At 37.1% G+C, this 25,960-nt stretch overlaps 1 protein-coding gene and 1 long non-coding RNA gene across 2 annotated transcripts in view; both read left to right on the forward strand.

Annotated features, from left to right (window-relative positions):
• Positions 1-23,720, forward strand: part of LOC127872913 (RRP15-like protein) — a 35,911-nt gene extending 12,191 nt beyond the window's left edge. Inside the window, exons 2-6 of the mRNA XM_052416438.1 lie at positions 11,888-11,991; positions 15,059-15,202; positions 15,929-16,014; positions 20,194-20,377; positions 20,763-23,720. Of these exons, the coding sequence (XP_052272398.1) occupies positions 11,888-11,991; positions 15,059-15,202; positions 15,929-16,014; positions 20,194-20,377; positions 20,763-20,924 (680 nt within the window). The 3' untranslated portion in view covers positions 20,925-23,720. The remainder of the gene's footprint in view (positions 1-11,887; positions 11,992-15,058; positions 15,203-15,928; positions 16,015-20,193; positions 20,378-20,762) is intronic.
• LOC127872942 (uncharacterized) lies at positions 1,198-6,893 on the forward strand. Its single transcript, XR_008045847.1, has 3 exons — positions 1,198-1,701; positions 2,119-2,235; positions 6,834-6,893. It is a non-coding gene; the product is annotated as an uncharacterized LOC127872942 (long non-coding RNA).
• Positions 23,721-25,960: the final 2,240 nt, after the last annotated feature.

The raw sequence follows: 25,960 nt of genomic DNA on the forward strand, positions 1-25,960 counted from the left end.
GTCAAATTATTAAATTTTGCTAAAATTGCCATAACTTCTTTATTTATGATTAGATTTGATTGAAACTTTGATGAAACTACTCTTACCTGACATACCACAATAGACTTCACCCAAACCATCCCCCCGTGCCCTCCCCCCCCTCCCCCCCCTCCCCCCCCCCCCCCTAATTTTTTTTTTTTTTTTTTTTTTTTTTTTTTTAAGATTGTCTCACAAATGACCACCACACCCTCACACTATACCCCCACCCCACCCCCCACCCCACCCCACCCCCAAATTTTTTTTTTTTGATTTTTTTTTTTTTTTTTTTTTTTTTTTTTAAGATCATCTCACAAATTATCACCACACCCTCACACTATACCCCCCCCCCCCCCCGATTTTTTTTTTTTTTTTTTTTTTCGCTTTTTTGGAAGATAATGTAATAAATGTCCACAACCCCACACTATACACCCCTCTTCACTCCACTCCTCCCTCCTTTGTGATTGAAAATGAGAGTCCCTTCACCTTTAAAAAGAAAATAGATGAGCGGTCTGCACCCGCAAGGCGGTGCTCTTGTTTAGAGAATATTATTGTTATATTTAAATGTTTTTTTAACAGTTTCAGCGATAATGAAACATTTTTTATGTTGTCTATCGTATCCCTGTAATAATTGTTGAACTCGTGGTCAACGTATTATTAATTGAGACCTGTGAATATAAACAAGCGTAACCTTATACTACTGCGTTATTCTCACACGGACTCCCCTTTGTTTATCGCCAGCCTCAGATTTATGAATGAGCTGAGCGAAAATACTACGTCACGCACACGCAGCAGAAAGTGGACTATTTTAATCATTCATTAACAATCTCCTCCGCGACACGTACAATACGATCATTGTTTATTGATTCTTTTCTATAAAACACCGTTCGAAAATATTGAATGTAACACGATATTAATATAATGTTGCCATTTGTGAATACACATAATTGGAGAACTCAAACCTCTTGCATAAATTATACAACTCTTTCTTGCGCGGATACGCAAGCGGGTATTGGGTTAATCATACCTAGTCGTATCGACCTGAATTTCACACTAAGCACTTTAGACGGGCGCTAAAGCGCCCATCTAAAAATGGAAATCGGGCATATATGGGATTATCGTGTAATGGATAAAGATGGAAGAAGTTGCATGTATGCGATTGAGACAGTCGACAGGTTAGTCAATATAAATTGCCGCCTAAGAGTCTTTTGATGATTTTTGCTTTGGCAGACTCTTGGCGTCAATAGTCCACTCTATCTTTTTAATAGCGAGAGTTTTCCTTCTTTGTCTATATTGATGCGCAAGGAATTTGGTGCGCAACATTCAAGCCCCGATATCAGACAGTTAATATCAACGGATTGCAATAATATTTACATACCTGTGTAGATAATTCATTTCTCAATAATGTTCCGTAAGAATTATGTATTGACTCTTTCAATTTTGCACGCCTGATCAATTTAAATCAACACACTACTCACATTTTCAATTCCAATCGCTGTGCCCGCTGTATACGGCAGGTAGATTTTAATCGATAACGCAGCCTATTACACCGTAATGCCTTCTTCTGATTGGTTGATATTTAAATATTTCATAACATGGCGAGAGGTCAGTGATTGTATTGCGATTTAAGCAGAAGTTTAACTGAAACAAATTATGCCTTTTAACTTCAAATCGACGCTATTTGAGGTAAAAATGGACTAATTAACTAAAACTTTATGAGTTGGTAATGTTATTTTGCAATTTTAAGCATATTGATATAATAGTATTGTATTTATTTTTCGTTATGGTTTTTGCAGACCGGAGTTTCAGCGTTCAGATTTATTCTGAACGCGAATTATTTCAGTTAGTTGACAGGTATGCATCGGAGAATCAAGAGACTCGGGATAATACGATTACTACAATTAGTTATGAGTTATCCATGGCTTCAAACTGTTAATTGCATAATCAAACACGTTAGGTGCGAACACGGTTTTCTTTTATACGAGGCGTTTAGAAAGACAGAAAACATTGTCTTGAGCATCGGTGTGAAAAACATTATTCATTATCACTTTTACATGAAAGGAATCAATACAATACTTTTATGTTCAATTATTATTATTTTAGCGGACACTATGAACACCTCGGCAGATATTATGCGTCCGCGGTGATTCGCGGTGTTCGCCGTATTGAAAACGGCCCCCGCGAACATTTGATCTGGACACCCATCGCAGGGTTCATTTGGTAAGCGAACACAGTGAAATGAACACCGCGACGAGTGGCGTTTGTTTAAGTGCATGGTGCTTATATATATATATATATATATATATATATATATATATATATATATATATATATATATATATATATATATATATATATAGTCAAAGACCTATAGATAACACAGATTGGAAACTTCGCGCCTTATCGGGCTATCTCGCGGCGGGGTCACGTGGTCGAGAAACCGATAAGTACACTTAGGATCAGCAGACGATTTATTCCATGAATCAATCGGAGTACTCCGGAGATAGCCGGTGTATCACGATTGCGATAAGATAGCGACACGTCAGTAGCAACGGCTACGATTATCGAGCAAAGTTATGCGAAAATGTTACGGCGCTATACGAAGGCGACTATAACTTGGTCAATAATGATCCGATTTTTATAAAATAAAGTTTCATAGAAACATGAGTAATTATGTTTTTATAAAATCTCGATTTTATTTACCTACAATAAGAATTTATAATGCCGCGATCGTTTAAGAAATAGCGCTAGGAACTTCCAAATCGCGGCGAGAATGCTGTTGAATAGTTTATTTGAAAGGCTTTTGCTGATAAAATATTCTTGTATAATTTGGTATTTCAAACAGTTAAAGGGGCCTTTTCACAGATTTTGGCATTTTTTAACTTATTCATTAAATGCTTTATATCGATAAATGTAAACATTGGATCGTAAAAGCTCCAGTAAAAAATCAAGAATAAAATTAAAAAAAGGAAAAGAACATTGCCCGGACCAGGTTTCGAACCAGTGATCCCTGCTGTCCTGCCAGAGTCCTGAAGTAAAAACGCTGTAGCCTACTGAGCTATTCCGCCGAGTACACATACTTGAAGTATTTTATACCTTATATAAGCAATCTTCGTAGTTTCACAAAATTTAACGACAAAAACAGAACTCTCCAAATTATTCAATCGTTTCGCGTTGCAACGCTTAATAATTTTTAGGTTTTAAAATCGTCAAAAGATGCATATAATGGCTATATTAGACCATGGTAAATGTTCAGTATTACCGTTTCCTCACAAATATCATAACTAAAACGAAAATTTGCGAATCTGAAACAACTTTTTTCAATTTTGTCAATTTACCAAAGCGTGAAAAGATCCCTTTAAAACCTTATAAAATAGTATTATTTCAAAACGGATAGATATATGTGGACACATAGATCTAGGTCTCTGATTAAAAAACATTACAGTATAATAAATGCTATGATCGTTCGATTCAAAAACGGTTTCAGTTAGACTTATTTGATTTTCAATATTGATTGTGTAGATTTTTTCAATTGTTTAATTCTCTTTTTATTTAGATCTTAGTCATGAGTTATAGGTTATTAAAGTTTTGTTTGTAATCCAGTTTTTTTTTCTTTTGGTAATTAAATTAAGCTTTCAGAATCGTGGGCTAGGATTTCGCGAAAAGAAAAAACAAACATTTCACGCGCGTGTTAATCGTTGGATTAATTAGCGTACTGAAGAAGATGCTTTGTGTTTTTTCTTTATTCTAGAGAATTTATTAAAAGAAGGGATCCTAACTTCAATTATCAGTTTGCGTTGTTGATTGATTTTAATTGTGTGATCAGTGGCCGCGGCCGGCGAATTATAGTCATCTCGAAGCTTTTGTTTGTGTTTTAATAGTAATCTCTCAGCTATCTGTTAAAATATGTTTGTATATTAACTTGCATGTGTAACATTGACAGGAAAACTGGTAATACTAATAAAAGAAGATATTAATACGAATTTAAACCCATACATTGTACTTTCATCTAGTTTTTATACGCCCGTATAAAATACGGGACGTATTATGTGAAACCCCTTGGCGGCGGGCGGCGGGCGGAAGGCATCACTTTGTCCGGACTCTAATTCAAATTGTATTCATCCGATCTTCACCAAACTTGGTCAGCAGTTGCATCTAGTTGATATCTAGGCCAAGTTCGAATATGGGTCATGCCGGGTCAAAAACTAGGTCATAGGGTCAATAAGTGCATTTTCAAAGGGGCCACTTTGTCCGGACTCTATTTCAAATTGTATTCATCCGATCTTCACCAAACTTGGTCAGCAGTTGCATCTAGTTGATATATAGGCCAAGTTCGAATATGGGTCATGCCGGGTCAAAAACTAGGTCATAGGGTCAATTAGTGCATTTTCAACGGCGCCACTTTGTCCGGACTCTAATTCAAATTGTATTCATCCGATCTTCACCAAACTTGGTCAGTAGTTGCATCTAGTTGATATCTAGGTCAAGTTCGAATATGGGTCATGCCGGGTCAAAAACTAGGTCACAAGGTTACTTAGTGCATTTCAAGCATTTAGCATGGTGTCCGCTCTCTAATTGAAGTAGTTTGCATCTGATCATCACCTAATTTGGTCAGAAGTTGAGTCTAGATGATATGTAGATCAAATTCGAATATGGGTCATGCCGGGTCAAAAACGAGGTCACGATCGGACACATAATGAATTTCAAGCATTTAGCATGGTGCCCGCTCTCTAATTGAAGTAGTTTTCATTTGATCTTCACCAAATTTAGTCAGATGTTACATCTAAATGATATCTAGGTCAAGTTCAAATATGGGTCATGCCGGGTCAATAACTAGGTCTCGAGGTCACTTAGTGCATTTCAAGCATTAAGCATGGTGTCCAAAACCTCCGAACGGGCGTATCTTGTGACAGTTTGGCACTCTTGTTTTATTCATACCAAGATAAACATATTACCCAGAATAAAAATATTTTTTCTTCAATTTGTGGTGAATAATGACAAAGTTTTTCACAATGAACCAAAGCACGTTTGACGACATGTGTGTATAATAGGGTAAGAGAGCTTAAAATGGTACCATCTTTGTACAAGGCCAAAATCCTTTAAAATGAACATTTTCCTCCAGTTTAGTTTATTCATACCTAGATTAACATATCACCAAGCATAAAAATCTGACTTAATCTATTTGGGATGAAAAATGAAAAAGTTTATCAAAAAGAACAAAAACACCTTTGACAGCAATCTTGTACAACAGAAAAAAAGAGCTTAAAATTGTACCAACATTGTATAAGGCCAAATACTTTAAATTGGTTATTTTCTTCTAGTTTGTTTAAATCTATACTTAGATTAACATCTTGCCTAGCATAAAAATCTTACTTCAATGATATGGGATGAGAAATAGAAAAGTTTTTCAAAAAAAACAACACTTTGGCGACAGGTGTGAAAAATGATTGAATGGAATAACAGTATAAAATAGTACAAATTGTACAAAGGCAAAATCCTTTAAAATACCTCATTTTCGTCTACTTTTTATAAATCATACACAGATAAACATCTCACCTAACATAAAAATCTTATGTTATCAATATGTGATGCTTAATGAAGATGTTTTTAAAAAAATGCTTCGGGCCTTTCAATTTTTAAAAAATTATCGAAAATGAACGAATCCAGTGTTCTCTTTCAAATTCCGATAAATAAATAATTAATTAGAATAATAACTACCAAAACCTAAAGAATTATCAACACAGAAAATAAATACTTATTTTTATTCACACAAAAAGTATTCAATATGTCTTCTTCGGCGACCGACTTTGCTCACTACGTGAAGTTCGTAACGTTGCGCTTTCAGACATTCATTGCTCTGCAAACTGACAACCGAGCGCTAAAAACACTAATTAACACATTAAGATTGTTCATAACAATATCAAAATAATATAAACTACCAGATCATGCTCAGAATACCCTACGACAACAAATATTAAACGACTAATTACGAAGAATAATTGATTGCTTTATAACAAAATGGCCGACAGTAGCTGGAACAGGGAAGAATCTACAGGTACACCGGCATCTCCAAAATCAATGTCAAGTGACCCGCGTCCGCCGTTAGATATTATCGCATATCGCTATCGCGAAGAGAGAGTTTCCAATCTGTGTTATATATAGGTCTTTGATATAGTGGAGCTATCCTACTCACCCTGGCGTCGGTGTTCCCGTTACCGTGAGCGTTGGAATGTTAAAGTTTGCGTACCACCTCAAATATTTCCTAGGTCGTTTGACATATTGCTTTTATATTGTGCATACCTCTTTACCAACATGACCCCAATCTATAAACAAGAGCAGACAACTGTTTCAAGCATTTTGTAAGAATTATGGCCATTTTGTCACTTACAATATGCATATAATTATTGATAATTCTATGTTAAAGTTTGTGTACCACCTCAAATATTTCCTAAGTCGTTTGACATATTGCTTTTATATTGTGCATACTTCTTTATCAACATGACCCCAATCTATAAACACGAGCAGACAACTGTATCAAGCATTATGTAAGAATTATGTGCCCTTTTTATACTGAGAAAATTGAAAATTTGGTTAAGTTTTGTGTTTAGGTTCACTTTATTCCTAAAGTATCAAAGCTATTGCTTTCATACTTGCAACACTTATTAACTATCATAAGGGGACTGTGCAGGCAAAGTTATGTAACTCTGACTGGCATTTGACAGAATTATGGCCCCTTTTATACTTAGATAATTTAACATTTGGTTAAGTTTGTGTTTTGGTCCATTTTACTCCTAAAGTATCATAGCTTTTGCTTTCAGACTTGGAAAACTCACTAACTATCATAAGGGGACTGTACAGGGCTAGTTGCATAACTCTGGTATGGCCATATTTTGTCTTAGTAACTTTGAATATTTTGTTAAATTTTGTGTTTAGCTCCACTTTACTTCAAAGTATCAAGGCTTTTGCTTTCAAACTTTGAATACTTTCTTACTATCATGAGGGAAATGTACCTGGTAAGTTGAATTTGACCTTGACCTTTGAATGACCTTCACTCTCAAGGTCAAATTAACAAATTTTGCTTAAATTGCCATAACTTCTTTATTTATGATCAGATTTGATTCATACTTTGAGAAAACAACACTTACCTGACATACCACAATGGACTCCACCCAACCCCCCACGCCCCACCCCAGAACCCCCCCCCCCCCCCCCCCCCCCCCGTTAAAAAAAAAAAATTCATTTTTCTTTTTTGTTATTTTTGAAAGATCATCGTGACACCCAAAAAGAAACTCCCCACACAAAAAGATTTTTTTAAACATGGTAAAAAAACACAAATATTTATTTATTTTATTTTTGAAGGACCGTCCAACCATCCCACCCAAGCTATTGCTATCAACCCTGAAATAAAATCTTATTAGTTTGTTTTATGTCATTACAAATGTTCAATAGATTGTGGAAAATATACCTGAACTCAATATCGTCTATAAAGTACAACTTTAAAACATAAGCGATCAATATGTTTCAATTATGGTCCTCTTCCACTTAGAATATGACTATATTACCTTGACCTTATTGAATATGAACAATTTCCCCATGATGGCTTACCAAGGACAACCAGTTGGATCGAGGAATACACAAAAATGCATTTTTAAAGCGGTAATTAAGTTTTACAAAACTGGATGTTGACATGCGATAACATTGTCAGTGCTATTTGCGGAGCAATCAAGCTAAAATACGGGCATTCTCCTGCGCAGTGATCTCCCTTATTCTATAAGAGACTGGGAGCATGCCGCATTTTCAACATGCACACCACTGTTAGACAGTGTACAGACTGGTTTCTTTATTTTTACAATCAGACGGAAATAAAAGTATCAAACCAAGATAATCAAAACACGGTCTACCTTGTTATATCAGAGGACTTTAACAGTAAAGATGGAACATTTAAAAAAAAATCTTCAACAATGGAGCAGAAACCCAAAGCTTTGAGCAGTCCACCCCCCCCCCCCCCAAAAAAAAAAAAATGAGAAAGATTATGATACAAAATATGATCTAAATAAACGCATAATGTACTCATTTTGATTTATTCATTATGTTACATTAATCAATAAATGCGTTTATAAATTATATAAACATTAACAGACAAGTGTAGTTCAGCAACGGACAAGTTAAATTTCCTAAATGGTTGTCCGTGGACAAGTATAGTTATTTGAGATTTCGCCACCCCTTGCAACCATGCAAGCATGATTGAAATTGCCATCACCAACTTCCACAGTCGGGAGTAGAAGCACAAGTGAAAAGACAAATGTATGCTTTTGTTTCACTTCCGTTGTTCTGCTTAACTTATAGAGCACCAGTGAAATCTCCCCCCGTTACTGTAAAGGGCGGCATGTCTTCAACTCTCATCTTCGGTAATGGCGGCGGCTCGAGGACTCTGAAGGATCATCCAAGAACTCTGCGGCAAGTGACGCACTTCCAGAAGAAGTGTCTTATCGCGGGAATCCAATACTTCTTTCGTATATGTGCGACAGTTGCTTTGACACCTGAGTGCAGATGTGTGATGTGCGCATCTCTGACAATCAACCGTGTGATGTGGTGTTTTTCAGTAACAATATCGGGAACTTCGTCATCTCCGATAGTGGAGCGTTATTAATTCTTCCACCACATCAAAATCGAATAATGTCGTCACTGTCGGTAAAGAGACGAAGTTGTTTTACAAGCGGGATGCGACACATTCGTGATTTCAAACTTATTTTTATGCCCCCAAAGGAGGGCATATAGTGATCAGACTGTCCGTCTGTCCATCCGTCTGTTTGTCACACTTTGCGTTTAGGTTTCGAAAAATGCTCATAACTTCTGTGTCACTTCAGATAGCAATTTCATATTTGGCATGCACGTGTATATAGACAAGGCCTTTCCATACGCACTTTCCATTTTGACCCCTGTGACCTTGACCTTGAACTTAGGGCCCGCGTTTAGGTTTCAAAATCTGTGTTTAGGTTTCGAAAAATGCTCATAACTTCTATGTCCCTTGAGATATAACCTTCATATTTGGTATGCATGTGTAAATGGACAAGGCCTTTCCATACGCACAAAAATTTTGACCCCTGTGACCTTGACCTTGAACTTAGGGTCTGCGTTTAGGTTTCGAAATCTGGGTTTAGGTTTCGAAAAATGCTCATAACTTCTATCAAAGCGTTTATAGGGGGCATATGTCATCCTATGGTGACAGCTCTTGTTTCATCATCCTATTCCATGGCTTGACAATGCCGAAGTAACAGTTTTTCCGCACATCAGAGTTCATTTGCATTTACTGTTCCGTAAATTTGTTCTTTGTGTGGAAGTTTGCAATTTTTGATAAATCTTTTCAAAAGAGCTGTCATGCGCAGGAGTCTTCGGTAGGATCTGAAGTCAGCAATGTTGATAATGCTCTGAAGGTTAATTAGAGACCCGGTAGATATATCTGTCTATAGCACGTGAATCGGCACCATCACTGTTCTGGCGTGGTCATCTAAAATAGTGTTGACAAGTAGCGGTTCCGTCTCCCATATAGGCCACCTCCTCGTGTCTGTGATCCACGTGGGCCCCGTTTGCCAAATGCTGCTCTTCATGAAGATGTTTGCTGATACCCCACGTGTCAGCAGGTCTGCCGGGTTTTGAGTTGGACAGTATTTCCACGTGTTTGTATTGGTCAACGTGTTTATTTGGGACACTCTGTTGGCTACAAATTTCTTCAATTTCTTTGTCGTGGAGAGCCACTGAAGGACTATCTGACTGGCAGACCAAAACATGATATGTGTCGTGTGCAGGGAAGATTGAAGGTTGGAAGCTTGTCTCGCTCCGATCAAAGCAGCCATCAGAGTGACTCTGCTTTTTGCCATCACCAATCTTGACTCGTTTCTGTTGCAGACATATACGGCTGCGCCATACGCTTTGTAACTTGCATCTACGAAGATGTGCATTTCCGGTTTCACATCACTTGCAGTTCCTTCATCAGATTGTATGAGCTGGTGGCGCAGTGACGTCTCGCGAACAACAGTGTTGAGATTTGTGGCGATTTCTGACCATGTTGCATGTATACTGGACGAAAGAGGCGTGTCCAAGTCAAATTTTTGTTTCCACATCTCTTGTAAGAGAAGTTTCACTCTGACTTTAATTGGACTCAGAAGTCCAAGCCAGTCATATATCTGTGACAAAAAATTTAGATTTTAGAACCGTTCTCTTCGTAACTTTTTCTAAAATTGGTATCTGTTTGTCTACGAAGTTTCTTGTGTCTAACTTGGGATCCCATCTCAGACCAAGCACCTTGGTGACGTCACAAGTATCGGAAACGTTTTAGTCTTCCGCCGCTTTTCTCAGACATGCGCTGTTTGATATCCATGATCTCAAATTCATCCCAACTGTAGACATCAATTGTCTTGCCTCTTTGAAGTATTCAAGCAAATCCTTTTCGTACTTAAAGCTGGAAATTTCAGGGTTTATCGTGCACAATTTTCCCAATTGGACTGGTACCGGTACTTTTCCCAATTGGGTTAAACAAATCGCTGGAAGTGTTTTTCAGTGTTATTTTTAATAAGGTTATAAGGTTGAACTGATATTGCTGGATGGGAAATAAACAAAATGTTGAAATCTAAAAAAAAAAATTTTTTTTGTTTTGAAACCTTCAATTGGAAATGTTTAGGTCCCATTTGGGAAAAATATATACTTTATTATCCCCCGCCATAGGCGGAGGGATATTGTTTTGGCGTTTTCAGTCCGTCCGTTTTTCCGTCCATCTGGAGCCATATCTTGGAAGTGCTTTGGCGAATGTCATTGAAACTTGGTATGAGTATGTATATGGATAAGAGGATGATGCGAGCCAAATGGCATTGCACACCATCAGTAAATAACAGAGTTATGGCCCTTTGTATCTTGAAAAAATGCTTTTTTTGTGTGTCCGGAGCCATATCTTGGAAGTGCTTTGGCGGATTTCATTGAAACTTGGTATGAGTATGTATATGAATAAGAGGAAAATGCACGCCAAATGGAATTGCACATCATCTGTTAATAACGGAGTTATGGCCCTTTGTATCTTGAAAAAATGCTTTTTTGAGTGTCAAATATAATACTTTTGTGTCCAGAAGCATAATGGGGGGGGGGGATATCAATTCAACGAATTGCTTGTTCAATTTGATATGGGGTCAAATACTGGACGCGATTTGTAACGAAAAAAAAATACTGAACAGTATTATGATTAAAAAGAAAAACCATAAAAAGCTGTCAGTTTTTTTTTTCTGCTATGAAAAAAATCTCCCCCACACCCCCACCCCCCACAAAAAAAATCCCAATGTCCCCCCCCCCCCCCCCCGGCCCAAAAAACAATTTTTTTTAGAAAGAAGTGTCTTATTATTATTATATCTAAATTTTATATTTAACTTGTAAACATCTTACAAAGTACATATGCTTTTCCCCCAAAATGTACATGAAAAAGCCTGATGTGTCATTATTAATGGTTAACAAAAGGCAGATTTGGTCCATTTTGTAAATAATTTTATTGATTAAAAAAAATCCAAATATGACCAGAATCCTTTTCCCAAAACGGCTAGAAAAAAACTTGCTGCTATAAACCAAAACTTTTTGGAGCCTGTGATTAGTCATGTATAAATCTAATTTAACAAAAGTAAACAATATAAATATTTAAATGTACCGTTTTCATAACACGGTAAACAAAATAATTACTTTTGGTTAATCGTAGTTCACCTACAAATTCAAGATAGTACCAAACTGTCTCAGTATTTTTAGCTTTCAAACAGAAGTTGTAAAACTTGATGATTTTAATTCAAAATACAACTAGAATATGAACAATGTATTCACTGTCCTGTTTTCTTTTGTGCAGGGAATGAGGCCCAAGATGCTGCAGTGGAGCAGGCCCAGTCAAAGAAAGGATTGGCTGATGTCTTGGCAAAAATACTCCACAAAAATGTGCCCTCTCATAAACAGGTAAATCAGCCTGCATAATGATAAATCAGTGGTGTAAAAGTCCACTCCCATGCTTGAATTGATGTTGAATTTTTTTTATCAGAGTGAGTAATTATATATATATAATGATATCCAAAATATTCACTGTTTTGTTGACTCAATTTTCATATCAGTCTGCGCCTTTGTTGAGTAACACATGCTTGTCGTGAAGCGTTGTGATGTCGTGAAGCGTTGTGATAAGACCTTTTCAGTTCTTTACACTTTACAAAAGGTTTATCATATTGTCTCTAACAATAACAAGTCAATTTGATTATGGGGATTATATTACCATTTATAGTGATTTTTTACCCACAAAATGCCAAATTGCGTACAGCGATTTTTTTTGCCTAAGTGGGAAAAGTACGGGTACAAGACCAATTGGGAAAAATGTGCCTGAAAAGCACTAAAATTGGGAAAATTCGCATTGTGAAGTCTTCATATTTGGAAATTGGTGTATTTGATTTTTTGCTCCCAAATACTTTAAATTGATAACTATATGTTGTCAAGTTGTCAATGTAATATTTACTTAGATTCAAGCCATAGAGCTGCATAGGGAAACAAAATAAATGTTGAATTATTTTTTTTGGAAACCTTCAATTTGGATTTTTTTTACAGCAATTTAGAAATTTGTAATTTTTTTCCTGAGCCATTTTCTGGTACTTGATAAAGAAGGCAAAAAATGTCTGGCTTGATATTTTTTATGGAGAAAAAAGTCCTGTATGGTATGGGTAAGTGTGAAAAACGTGATACTTTGGATGTTTACATCTATAAAGTAAGGGCACATGTGTTTTTAAACAGATTTCTAGCTTGACTTTAAGGTTTTACTTCATCCCTTTAATAGGGTCTGTGTCTGAGTTTAGTTTTTTGGGAAGCTAGTTTCTCCTTCAAACTTCAAATATGTATTCCCTGTATTACAATGATCCCATATGCAAGGCTAAGTTACGTTGATTTCAAATTTGTAAAAATTGTGCCATTTTACAGTTTAAATGTGTTGTTATTAAGGGACTTTTTTTAAAGACACTTTGAAATGTTACATAATAAGCTATATATGCAGGTTAAAGGTAATCAAACATAGATATTCTCATCAAACTTCATACGCACATAACTTCTACTAAGACCTGCCTCCCATCTTATAAGTTGGCAGGTGTCAAGGTAGATGTTACTAAAACAAAGCTATAAAGATTCAATTGAGTTTCTTGATAACAAAGTAAGTTATTATAATGAAAGTTCATAAATACATGCTTGGTATCCAGACCAAGGTTTGGATTGCATATGGGTTTACCTATTGTAGTGAAGTTTAATATGTAAATACCTCATGTACAGACCTTGCAAGGCTTTTATGTTGCATGCAAATAAAGGAAATTTGATACAGCATATTTACTTGGAAACAAACTTAGCTATTGTCATACAGCTACATACATGGATGTAATCTTATCACAACTTGATATTGCAGATGGGTTTAAGGTCACAGTTTCTAAATATAGATACATGTAAATCGTTTCAACTCAAGAACAAATTGCTAGTGTTTTCCCAGGCCCTTTTTGCTTAGCACTGCACCGCGCCACCTTTCTTAAGCACCACTCTGCTCTTTTCAAAGGCAAAAGCCTCCATGCGCCCTTATTAATAACATCTTAATTGCGCCTTCTAAGCCGACTAGTATCAGAGAATGGCCCCAGGGAAGCGAAGATACCTGCGGTTGTGAATTAGTAATGCGTGAATAACCCATGTCAATATCTATGCCTAGGTAATCCTAGCAAAAAGAAATATGTCCCAGTTATGTGCAATACATAATCCTAGCCAAGGGCAATATATCCTAGTTATGTTCGGTACCCAGGTAATCCTGGCAATGGAAAATATGTCCCAGATATGTTGTGTACCCAGGTAATACTAGCCATGGGCCAGTTACGTTCTGTACCTATGTTATACTAGCCAAGTACAATATGTCCCAGTTATGTTCTGTACCCAGGTAATCCTGACCAAGGGCAATATATCCCAGTTATGTTCTGTACCCAGGTAACCCTGACCAAGGGCAATATATCCCAGTTATGTTCTGTACCCAGGTAATCCTGACCAAGGGCAATATATCCCAGTTATGTTCTGTACCCAGGTAATTCCTGACCAAGGGCAATATGTCCCAGTTATGTTCTGTACCCAGGTAATCCTGACCAAGGGCAATACATCCCAGTTATGTTTTGTACCCAGGTAATCCTGACCAAGGGCAATATATCCCAGTTATGTTCTGTACCCAGGTAATCCTGACCAAGGGCAATATATCCCAGTTATGTTCTGTACCCAGGTAATCCTGACCAAGGGCAATATATCCCAGTTATGTTCTGTACCCAGGTAATTCCTGACCAAGGGCAATATATCCCAATTATGTTCTGTACCCAGGTAATCCTGACCAAGGGCAATATATCCCAGTTATTTTCTGTACCCAGGTAATCCTGACCAAGGGCAATATATCCCAGTTATGTTCTGTACCCTGGTAATCCTGACCAAGGGCAATATATCCAAGTTATGTTCTGTACTTAGGTAATCCTAGCGAAGGGCAATATGTCCCAGTTATGTTCTGTACCCAGGTAATCCTGACCAAGGGCAATATATCCCAGTTATGTTCTGTACCCAGGTAATCCTGACCAAGGGCAATATATCCCAGTTATGTTCTGTACCCAGGTAATCCTGACCAAGGGCAATATATCCAAGTTATGTTCTGTACTTAGGTAATCCTAGCGAAGGGCAATATGTCCCAGTTATGTTCTGTACCCAGGTAATCCTGACCAAGGGCAATATATCCCAGTTATGTTCTGTACCCAGGTAATCCTGACCAAGGGCAATATATCCCAGTTATGTTCTGTACCCAGGTAATCCTGACCAAGGGCAATATATCCAAGTTATGTTCTGTACTTAGGTAATCCTAGCGAAGGGCAATATGTCCCAGTTATGTTCTGTACCCAGGTAATCCTGACCAAGGGCAATATATCCCAGTTATGTTCTGTACCCAGGTAATCCTGACCAAGGGCAATATATCCCAGTTATGTTCTGTACGCAGGTAATCCTAGCGAAGGGCAAGACAGACAGGGAGATACAGAAGCGTAAACTGGTTGTGAAGGCATCCGAGGAGAACGAAGCACAGCCTGAGCAGAAACAGCGCAAGAAAATACTAGTTGGTGCTGAACTGGCAGCAGAGGAAAAGGTGTTTCATTTTTTCTTCAGAGAATATTTTGTCAAACCAGTATAGTGTTGATTTAGTAACTGTTGTGTATTGCATCATTACCTTTTCATTGAAAGATTTACACCAATTACTATGTGGGGATAAGCTAATTGTATGTCAAAACTATTAAAAACATAAGGCACCAAACACTGGAACTGTATTGTCATTAAGGCGTTTTATTGTATGTTCTTATATTTTTTCATGGGTTTTAGCTGTTCTTAAGACCCAGGTCATAAAGAGGCAGAAGCCTGTCATTGTAGTGCTAATCATTTCTGTATGCATGTGGATGGATTGATGGAAAGATGGATGGGTGGATTGGGGAATTACATAATTTTGAAATAAATTTGCTCAAATGTCAAAATAGACAAAGTTTTGCTTGTAACAGCCATGGTTAGCCTAATGGTCAATCTCTCTGGGAATGCTTGAAGTTTGTTACTATATGTGTTATTTATATTGGTAAAGTTAACTTTATCAGACATGACCAGAACAGACTGTGAGTTTCTTGCAGGCTGTTCTGGTTTTATGCTGTCTTATGACATCTTAATGTGTGACTAGACTTATAATTATTTCACACTTCGTTTTCTTCATGGATATTCATAAGTACTTATTTCCTGACATCATGCAGTGGAGTGTTAGTATTAAGTTGTTGCCATACAAGTGTAATTAGTATTATTGTGTCTTTCTAATGTAACTGTGTTTGGCTATTAGAGAAAGCAGTGGGAGAACATGTGCAGAGTGAAGCCAGATCCTTTAGAGCGTGATAGGGAGAGGCAGCTCCAACGGATAGCTACCAGGTAACCATGGTAATTACTTACTCCCTCAGTCGTAGGTGTGTTTACAATGTGCTGCATACATTAGTCTGCACAACAGCTGAAATCGTGGTTGTGTTTATATTTGAGTCACATGGTCTTATGATGGTCTGACATGACTGCATATACATACTAGAAGAGACAAATATTCAGTAGAAAGTATGTCTCGTCATTTTGCCATGTCTTCAGGGTTGTCATGTAAGGTCATTGACCGAGACCCATGAGTGACCCGCTATTTAGTCACATTGAATGCCTTTTTTTACTTAGAAAATGAAGATTACAGTGACTGAGTAGCAACTCAATACCGTTATTTTCTAAAAAATTTAAACTTGAACATGATGTTTATTTATAAGGCCCATCACTTTAAATGTTGGCTCTTTTTGTTCATGTGATTTGCACAGAGGAAGCAATCACTTTTCGGAGAGTGGATGCATACAGATCCTTATTGGTTCCTTCAGCCTTCTGTCAGATTGTTGTGTTGTGTGTTGCTAAAAAAGTATGCTTCCAAACATTAACAAGCATGTAAACTTGGGCATCACCATTTTTGGGTTTGGATGTTGAAGACATATCCAGAGTTATGGCCCCTGTTAGTACATTTTTAAACTTATGTTGTGAGTAATAAAAAAAGTGTTGCTGCTAGTGGGTTGAAACTTTACAAATATTTAAAGCATTATATGAACTTGCTCACCTGCAGATTTAGATTGAGATATTTTTGACATTTCAAGATTGATTGCCTTTGTTAGCCAGGGGTATGGTGGGCAGGCAAAATCAAATAGGTGGTCCCCATTTATTATCCCCTGTCATAAGCGGAGGGATATAGAATGGCAATGTCCGTCAGTCAGTCAGTTTGTCCGACTGTCACACAATTTTTTAGCTATTTTCGGATACCATGCAAGACTTCTACATGAAACTTCATGGGTGTATTGATAATAATTAAAAGTGCCATGCTTAAGAACCATAAGTTTTTTTAATACAGTTCCGATTGAAAATGCTATGTTGCCGGTGCGATTGCCTGGTAAATAATATGAAAATAAATATGTCAATTATTGAATATTTATTATATGAATTATTGAATAGCTTTCACGGTTACACGAAAACAGGCTCTGCCACTCATAAATATCATTATTATGCCCCCCTTCGAAGAAGAGGGGGTATATTGCTTTGCTCATGTTGGTATGTCGGTCTGTCTGTCGGTATGTTTGGTCCATCCACCAGGTGGTCGTCAGATGATAACTCAAGAACGCTTGGGCCTAGGATCATGAAACTTTATAGGTACATTGATCATGACTCGCAGATGACCCCTTTTGATTTTGAGGTCACTAGGTCAAAGGTCAAGGTCACAGTTGAAGGTCACAGTTACTGGAAATAGGCATTTTAAGGATTTAGCATGGTTCAAACAAGGGAAACAACTACCGTTTATGCATGTTCTTTTTGTTACAGCATTTGCCTCCCTTGTAATTTAAATTTTACCAAATGTAAGGCTAACTGCATTTTTGTAATGCATTGTATCAGTAACCACCACCACCACCACCACCACCACCACCACCACCACCACCACCACTTATAGCCCATATAGGGGGGCATGCATGTTTTACAAACAGCCCTTTAGCCCATATAGGGGGGCACCACCACCACTAATAGCCCATATAGGGGGGCATGCATGTTTTACAAACAGCCCTTTAGCCCATATAGGGGGGCATGCATGTTTTACAAACAGATCTTGTAATCAAGGTATTTACAGATTGTTCCCGATACAATGTATGCTTAGTAGTGCTTTTTCATTGATTTACACATCTTTGTGGCTAGTTTGTTAACATTTGTAGTATACTTCTGAGTTGTCATATAATTTCACGACCGGGAAATATTTTTAATTGAAATTTTCTAATTACCGATAATTGCTTTGTGCTTTTAAAATTAATGTTAAATCATGTAATTGATATCCCACGTTTTATGTTGTCTTAAGTACTTCATAGTTCCTAACAAGTGTAAATGCGATTTTTTTGTGTGAAAAAATAATTTCTTTACATTCTTCAGTCACTGTAACACTTGACTATCATTATCTGAAAACATTTGTGTAAACAGCAAATTTGCATACCAGTGTACAATTATAGAATTTTCAATTTAGAACTTGCATTGTTTTTAACTAATTTATGTTATGCCCCCGGATCGATAGATTGGGGGTGTATTGTTTTTTTCCTGTCTGTCTGTCTGTCATTCTGTCCCAAAACTTTAACCTTGGTTAAAGTTTGATAACTTTTGCAATATTGAACATAGCAACTTGATATTTACCATGCATGTGCATCTCATGGAGCTGCTCATTTTGAGTGGTGAAAAGTCAAGGTCACCCTTCAAGGTCAAAGATCATTGTATTTTTCTTTCCTAAAACTTTAACGTTCGTTAAAGTTTTATCATAACTTTAAATATTGAACACATCAACTTCATATTTGGCATGCATGTGTATCTCGTGGAGCTGCTCATTTTGAGTGGTGAAAGGTCAAGGTCATCCTTCAAGGTCAAAGGTCAAAAAATAATAATTTTCATTTCTCCATTCAATCTCTTACTTACTTCTCGTTGAGCTGCACATTTTGAGTGGTGAAAGGTCAAGGCCAACCTTAAAGGTCAAAGGTCAAATGTATGGCTTCAAAGCGGCGCAGAAGGGGGCTTTGTGTTTCTGACAAACATATCGCTTGTTTTAAATATTTTTGTTTAGAATGATGTGAGTATGTTGTGATTTGTTAGTTTTGTGTTGTTTATTTTCCATTCAATTTTGCCAATTATCAATTTAAATTTGAGTGGATGACGTGATGTTTCGGTCCCATGAATCCCAGGACTTTATGCTTCACATGTGCATTGGCCTTGGACAGTAGATGACCCCTAATGAAATTGGGGTCACTAGGTCAAAGGTCAAGGTCTCTGTCACAATAAGTATGGAATCGTTTCCGATCAATAACTTTTTTATGTCCCCCACTATAGTAGTGGGGGACATATTGTTTTTGCCCTGTCTGTTGGTTTGTTTGCGCCAACTTTAACATTTTGCAATAACTTTTGCTATATTGAAGATAGCAACTTCATATTTGGCATGCATGTGTATCTCATGAAGCTGCACATTTTGAGTGGTGAAAGGTCAAGGTCATCCTTCAAGGTCAGAGGTCAAATATATGTGGCCAAAATCGCTCATTTTATGAATACTTTTGCAATATTGAAGATAGCAACTTGATATTTGGCATGCATGTGTATCTCATGGAGCTGCACATTTTGAGTAGTGAAAGGTCAAGGTCATCCTTCAAGGTCAGAGGTCAAATATATGTGGCCCAAATCACTTATTTTATAAATACTTGTGCAATATTGAAGATAGCTACTTGATATTTGGCATGCATGTGCATCTCATGGAGCTGCACATTTTGAGTGGTGAAAGGTCAAGGTCATCCTTCAAGGTCAGAGGTCAAATATATGTGGCCCAAATCACTTATTTTATGAATACTTTTGCAATATTGAAGATAGCAACTTGATATTTGGCATGCATGTGTATCTCATGGAGCTGCACATTTTGAGTAGTGAATGGTCAAGGTCATCCTTCACAAGGTCAAGGTCATCCTTCAAGGTCAAACATCATATAGGGGGACATTGTGTTTCACAAACACATCTTGTTGCTTCATACTTCACATTTGCATTGGCCATGGACAGTAGATGACCCCTATTGAAATTGAGGTCACTAGGTGAAAAGTCAAGATCATTGTCTTAAATAAGTGTGAAAATCGGTTCAGATCAATAACTCGTCAATAAATTGACCAATTGGCTTGATACTTCACATGTGCATTGGCCTTGAACAGTAGATGACCCCTACTGAAATTGGGGTCACTAGTTCAAAGCCCTGTTTGGGGGCGGCATATGTCTCCTACCGCAGAGCTTTTGTTTTACAGAAATTTGGGGTGTAGGTAGTTTTGACCTATCTTAGGATCAGTAGGGTCAAGGTCAATGTTATCTAAATAAAAACACATTTACCACGCAATAACTGGAGCCTAGATGGTAGGATTGCACTTAAATTTGGGGTTTTTGTAGTCCACATGTGGACCAAATACAGGATTTTGTTTGGAATCAGTTTGAAAGGTTACAGTTACACAAAAAAAGGTTTGCGCTTAAAAACTTAAGTTTTACTGTTTGCAGAGGTGTTGTGCAGTTGTTTAATGCAGTACGTCAGCAGCAGAAGACTATAGATGATGAAATCTATAAAGTTGGGCCATCAGAACGCAAGCAGGAGAAGGTCATGGCAAACATGACCAAAGACAAGTTCCTCAGTATCTTGAAAGGAACCAGTTCCTCAAACGTTAAAGTGGACACTGAACAAAAGGTAACTAACAATGCCTTGAACTTGTTTGTCTTCATTTCTTGCTAGAATCTTTGTGAAAGAGATTGATTTTAGCATAATACTTGAAGATTTCTTTTCATTGGATTTAATCAAATTCTGTATGGTATCAGTTTGTTTACATGAACTGTTTTATTCGATTTAGTGAATTTAAGTCTTTTTGAAAGTTTACATGGGCTTTCTGTTTGAAATGTTGCCTCCAGATTTCTTAATGTCTTAATGTAGTATGCCATCAAATATATTGATTGTGTCATGGTGAATGTTAAGTGTTGCCTATGGTTCTCTAGTACATGTGAGACTACAAGTCTAAATGCAGTGGCTGTGAAGTTTTGAAAGCTGGAGTTCACTACAAATATATGCCCATTTTCAGGGATCAGCCTCTAGTATGTCACCCCTGAGTGTCAGCAAGGACACAAAGTGGGCGGCGCTGCGTGATGACTACATGATGGGGGCCAAGATGAAGGACTGGGACCAGGAGGGGAGCGAGGGGGAGGCAGCACAGGGGGAACCAGACATGTCTGACAGTGACTGAGAGATAAGGAGGGGAGCGAAGAAGAGGCAGCATAGGGGAACTGGACATGTCTGACCGTGACTAAGAGACCAGGTGTACCAGAAATGACAGTAACTAGGGAAGTCTTTTCAGACCCAGACATTTCTGATAGTAAATAAGGAAGTATATTGGGACCCAGACATTTCTGACAGTAACTAAGGAAGTACATTGGGACTCGGACATGTTTGACAGTAAGTGATGAAGTATATTAGAATTCGGACATGTCTGACAGTAACTAGGAAAGTCTTTTGGGACCCAAACATTTCTGACAATAATGAAGGAAGTACATTGGGACTCGGACATGTCTGACAGTGAGTGGTTAAGTATATTACAACTTGGACATGTCTGACAGTAACTAGGAAAGTCTTTTGGGACCCAGACATTTCTGTCAGTAACTTAGGAAGTATATTGGGACCAAGACATGTCTGACAGTAACAAATGAAGTATATTGGAACTCAAACATGTCTTACTGTAACTAATGAAGTATATTGGGGCTTATTCATGTCTGACAGTAACTAGGGAAATCTATTGAGACTACAATATTCTGACATTAACTAGGGAAGTATATTGGGACCCAGACATTTCTGACAGTAAATAATGAAGTATATTGGGACTCCGACATGTCTGACAGTAACTAAAAAAGTATATTGGGACTCAGACATGTCTGACAGTAACTAAGGAAGTATATTGGGACTCAGACATGTCTGACAGTAACTAAGGAAGTATATTGGGACTCAGACATTTCGCACAGTAAATAATAAAGTATATTGGGACTCAGACATGTCTGACAGTCACTAAGGAAGTATATTGGGACAAAGACACATCTGACAGTAACTAAGGAAGTATATTAGAATTCTGACATGTTTGACAGTTACTACGGAAATATATTGGGACACAGACATGTCTGACAGTAACTAAGGAAGTATATTGGGACTCAGACATGTCTGACAGTAACTAAGGAAGTATATTGGGACAGAGACACATCTTACAGTAACTAAGGAAGTATATTAGAATTCTGACATGTTTGACAGTTACTACGGAAGTATATTGGGACTCAAACATGTCTGACAGTGGCTAAAAAAGTCTATTGGAACCCAGGCATGTCTGACAGTTACTAGGGAAGCCTATTGGGACCCAGGCTAAGTGGACTGGGACAGAGGCTGCATCGGATGAAGCCAGATAAAGACTGAAGTTGCTGTCAGTTCTGGAAATGGCACAAAGTGCATTTTCTGACCTCAGTCTGTCAGTTTCTGAGGGTGGATCCACTGAATTCTAATAATTCATTATACTGATATGGTCACTATCAAATAAATATGTTCAACTTTAAATATGGACAGTATGGTATACAGTGTTCCATGAAGTAAAATGTTATTTGGAAAAATATCTATTGATGTGCTTGCAGAGTGGTGGCATGTTTGGTTTTTGTCAAAACTATCATTGTTCAAACCTTACAAATGAGCAGCGCAACAGTTCTGGTGAATTGCCCTCTGAAAATTGCATCTCTCTGCATTTATGTATAAAAATATATTGTTTTCATAATTTCATTTATGCTTTCACAGATGAAATTGTCTGTAAAGAGATGATAAAATGTTAATGTGTGTATTTTTCAATGAAAAAAGTGTGTACAGTTTGTGTACTATTTATTACTATTTATGTTAATTTATGAATACAAAAATATCTCGTGTCTATTTGCAGCAGTGTCTTACTTTGTTAATGTTGTGAAACTTTGATAAAAAAAATTCAATACTGTTATTGATATAATTGCTGAATGCAAATATATGAGTTTTTTTGCACATGTCTCCATGCCAAAGTTTTGTATCACATTTCAAGGCAATATATACGTCACGTTTGGTCTAGCATTTCACTTCTGAAAACAATCTTTGCTACCACAGGTGGTTAGCGTGTGGCTATGATATTAATTAGTGAAAACATCATTTTGAATGTATTTAAGACTGAAATCTTCATAGAGTAAAGGACATTTTCTCTGCAAAGTTCACGAACCTCGATACCATAATTCAATTAAACGTATGAAAAAACATTATTACCGTGCTTGCCGTTACATTATGCATCAAAACTAACTGTCCAGCGCTGTTTGAAACCTTTGTTTACATACATTTCAACTGACATTTTAAACACGTGTGATTTCATTGGTCCAATGCGAGGTGTGCCTTTACAACTAGAGATTTCATTCATAAATACTGCCTGATCAGTGTCAACTGGGTCATGCGAGTTGTGTATCGTGTTATTTCTTAAAAGTTGACCCAGCATTTGTAAAAATATTGCAAGACATATACATTTCCATATTTTAGGAATAACAAGGGCCCTACAAATGAAAGGCAAAGGCCTTATAGTAATTGCCCCATCTGTGTGTCTACAAACCCACATTTTTATGTTTTCAGCTGCACACAGTACTAAGGGGTGAATTATTCTCGTAAGTTGTAGTCCAACATCTGCGTCATCAGTCCTCTGTAAACACTTTATGGAAATGAAGCGAATGTGTTCTTTTGAGTGGTCCTCTACTTAAATTATTTAGATTTGTTTATAACATGGGCACAGGCCTTTGTGCCTTATATGACTTTATAGAAAACTGTAAATCATCCCCTCAAAAGCCATGTGTGACTTAATAATTCTGCAATAATATGCTTTACTGGTGGGATGAAGGTCTTAAACTATTGATAAGACAAGAGCCTGTCACAGTAGTGCCAAATCCCCGCCGATATGTGTTTGCTTGTATGAAAACATTTGTTTTAGAGAGTAAAATAATATTTGTGAAACATGGCACCTGTGTCATCTATTGATATTTTAAGGATCAATTAGTTGTACAGTGTGGGAGTTATGCTGTAGAGAATTAAATATATGGACATGAAAGAAAGGGAGGTAATTAAAAAAGATGACTATAAACCGCTACTGTTCTTGATCACTGCATTATTCCTTAAACTCATTATTTATTTTACAGTATACTTCAGTGTTCAAATTAAAATATTATTGTAAAATTAGATAAAGGGATATATTAAAAATTGAAAAGCTATAATATTTAGTATGAAATTAAATTAAATATAATTTAAAATTCTAAATAAATAAAATATAAATAAAACAAGAGATGTGTTCGTCAGAAACACAATGCCCCCTATTGCGCCTCTTTGAAATAAAATTTCAATACATCATTTGGCAGGTTTATAAATTATCTCCCTTTTAGAGCTTATTGGATTGTATTTTTTATGCCCCCCCTTCGAAGAAGAGGGGGTATATTGTTTTGCACATGTCGGTCGGTCCGTCCACCATATGGTTTCCGGATGAGAACTCGAGAACGCTTAGGCCTAGGATCATGAAACTTCATAGGTACATTGATCATGACTGGCAGATGACCCCTATTGATTTTCAGGTCACTAGGTCAAGGTCACAGTGCCTCGAAACTGTTAAATGATTTCGGGATGATAACTCAAGAATGCTCATGCCTAGGATCATGAAACTTCATAGGAACATTGATCAGACTGGCAGATGACCCCTATTGATTGTCAGGTCACTAGGTCAAAGGTCAAGGTCACAGTGACTCGAAACAGTAAAATGGTTTCCGGATGATAACTCAAGAATGCTTACGCCTAGGATCATAAAACTTCATAGGTACATTGATAATGACTGGCAGATGACCCCAATTGATTTTCAGGTCACTAGGTCAAAGGTCAAGGTCACAGTGACTCAAAATAGTAAAATGGTTTCCGGATGATAACTCAAGAATGCTTACGGCTAGGATCATGAACTTTATAGGTATATTGATCATGACTGGCAGATGACCCCTATTAATTTTCAGGTAACTAGGTCAAAGGTCAAGTTCACGGTGACTTGAAACAGTAAAATGGTTTCCTGATGATAACTCAAGAATAATCAGGCCTATGATCATGAAACTTCATAGGTACATTGATCATGACTGGCAGATGGCCCCTATTGATTTTCAGGTCAAAGGTCAAGGTCAGAGTCACACAAAACGTATTCACACAATGGCTGCCACTACAACTGACAGCCCATATGGGGGGCATGCATGTTTTACAAACAGCCCTTGTTGACTTTTAACCTTGAAGGATGACCTTGACCTTAAAATTTGTTTTTTATTATTCCTTAAAAAAAATTACTTCCCTTTCAAATGTATCTGTACCTGCCAAATGATATAAAATAGAAATTATCTCCCTTTAAAGCTTGTTACTTCCCTTGGATTTTGTTTTTTGACCTTGAAGAATGACCTTGATCTTGACCTTTCACCATTCAAAATGTGCAGCTTCATGAGATACACATGCATGCCAAATATCAAGTTGCTATCTTCAATATTGCAAAAGTTATGGCCAATGTTTAAGTTTTCGGACAGACACACAGACAGACAGAAGAACTGACAGTTCAACTGCTATATGCCACCCTACTGGGGGCTTAAAAATAAAGGGAGATAATTCAAAAACTACGGCCGAAAGAGTTATCGTTCATGTTCACTGCCCTTCTAGTTGCCATCTGTTTATATTTCTAGTTTCAAGTAAATCCCTTCAGTAGATTTAGAGTTATGCTCCGGACAAAAATTTACTTTGAAATTATATAAAGGGAGACAATTCAAAAATAAGGTAGATAGAGTTATGGTTCTTGGTCACTGCACTTCGCCTAGTTGCCATCTGTTTTTACTTCAAGTTTCAAGTAAATCCCTTCAAAAGATTTGGAGTTATGCTCCAGACAAAGTTTCGAAAGGAAAGACGGACGAACAGACGGGACCAATTACTATATCCCCTTTGAATTTTTTTTGGCGGGGATAAAAATGTGTGTAGAAGAGGCTGCTACATCCTGTGACTGATGTACATTTAATCATCATTTGATATTCAACCACTGTATTCAGTAGTTTCTTTTAAAGGGACCTTTTTTCATGTTTTGGTCAGTTGACAAAATTAAACAAAAATGTTTAAAACAGTTTCAGATTTGCAAATTTTAGTTGTAGTCTTGATATTTTAGGAGACAGTAATATTGAACATTTAACATTCTCTTAGTTT

The sequence above is a fragment of the Dreissena polymorpha genome, chromosome 3, assembly GCF_020536995.1.
Source record: "Dreissena polymorpha isolate Duluth1 chromosome 3, UMN_Dpol_1.0, whole genome shotgun sequence".
NCBI classification, from domain to species: domain Eukaryota; kingdom Metazoa; phylum Mollusca; class Bivalvia; order Myida; family Dreissenidae; genus Dreissena; species Dreissena polymorpha.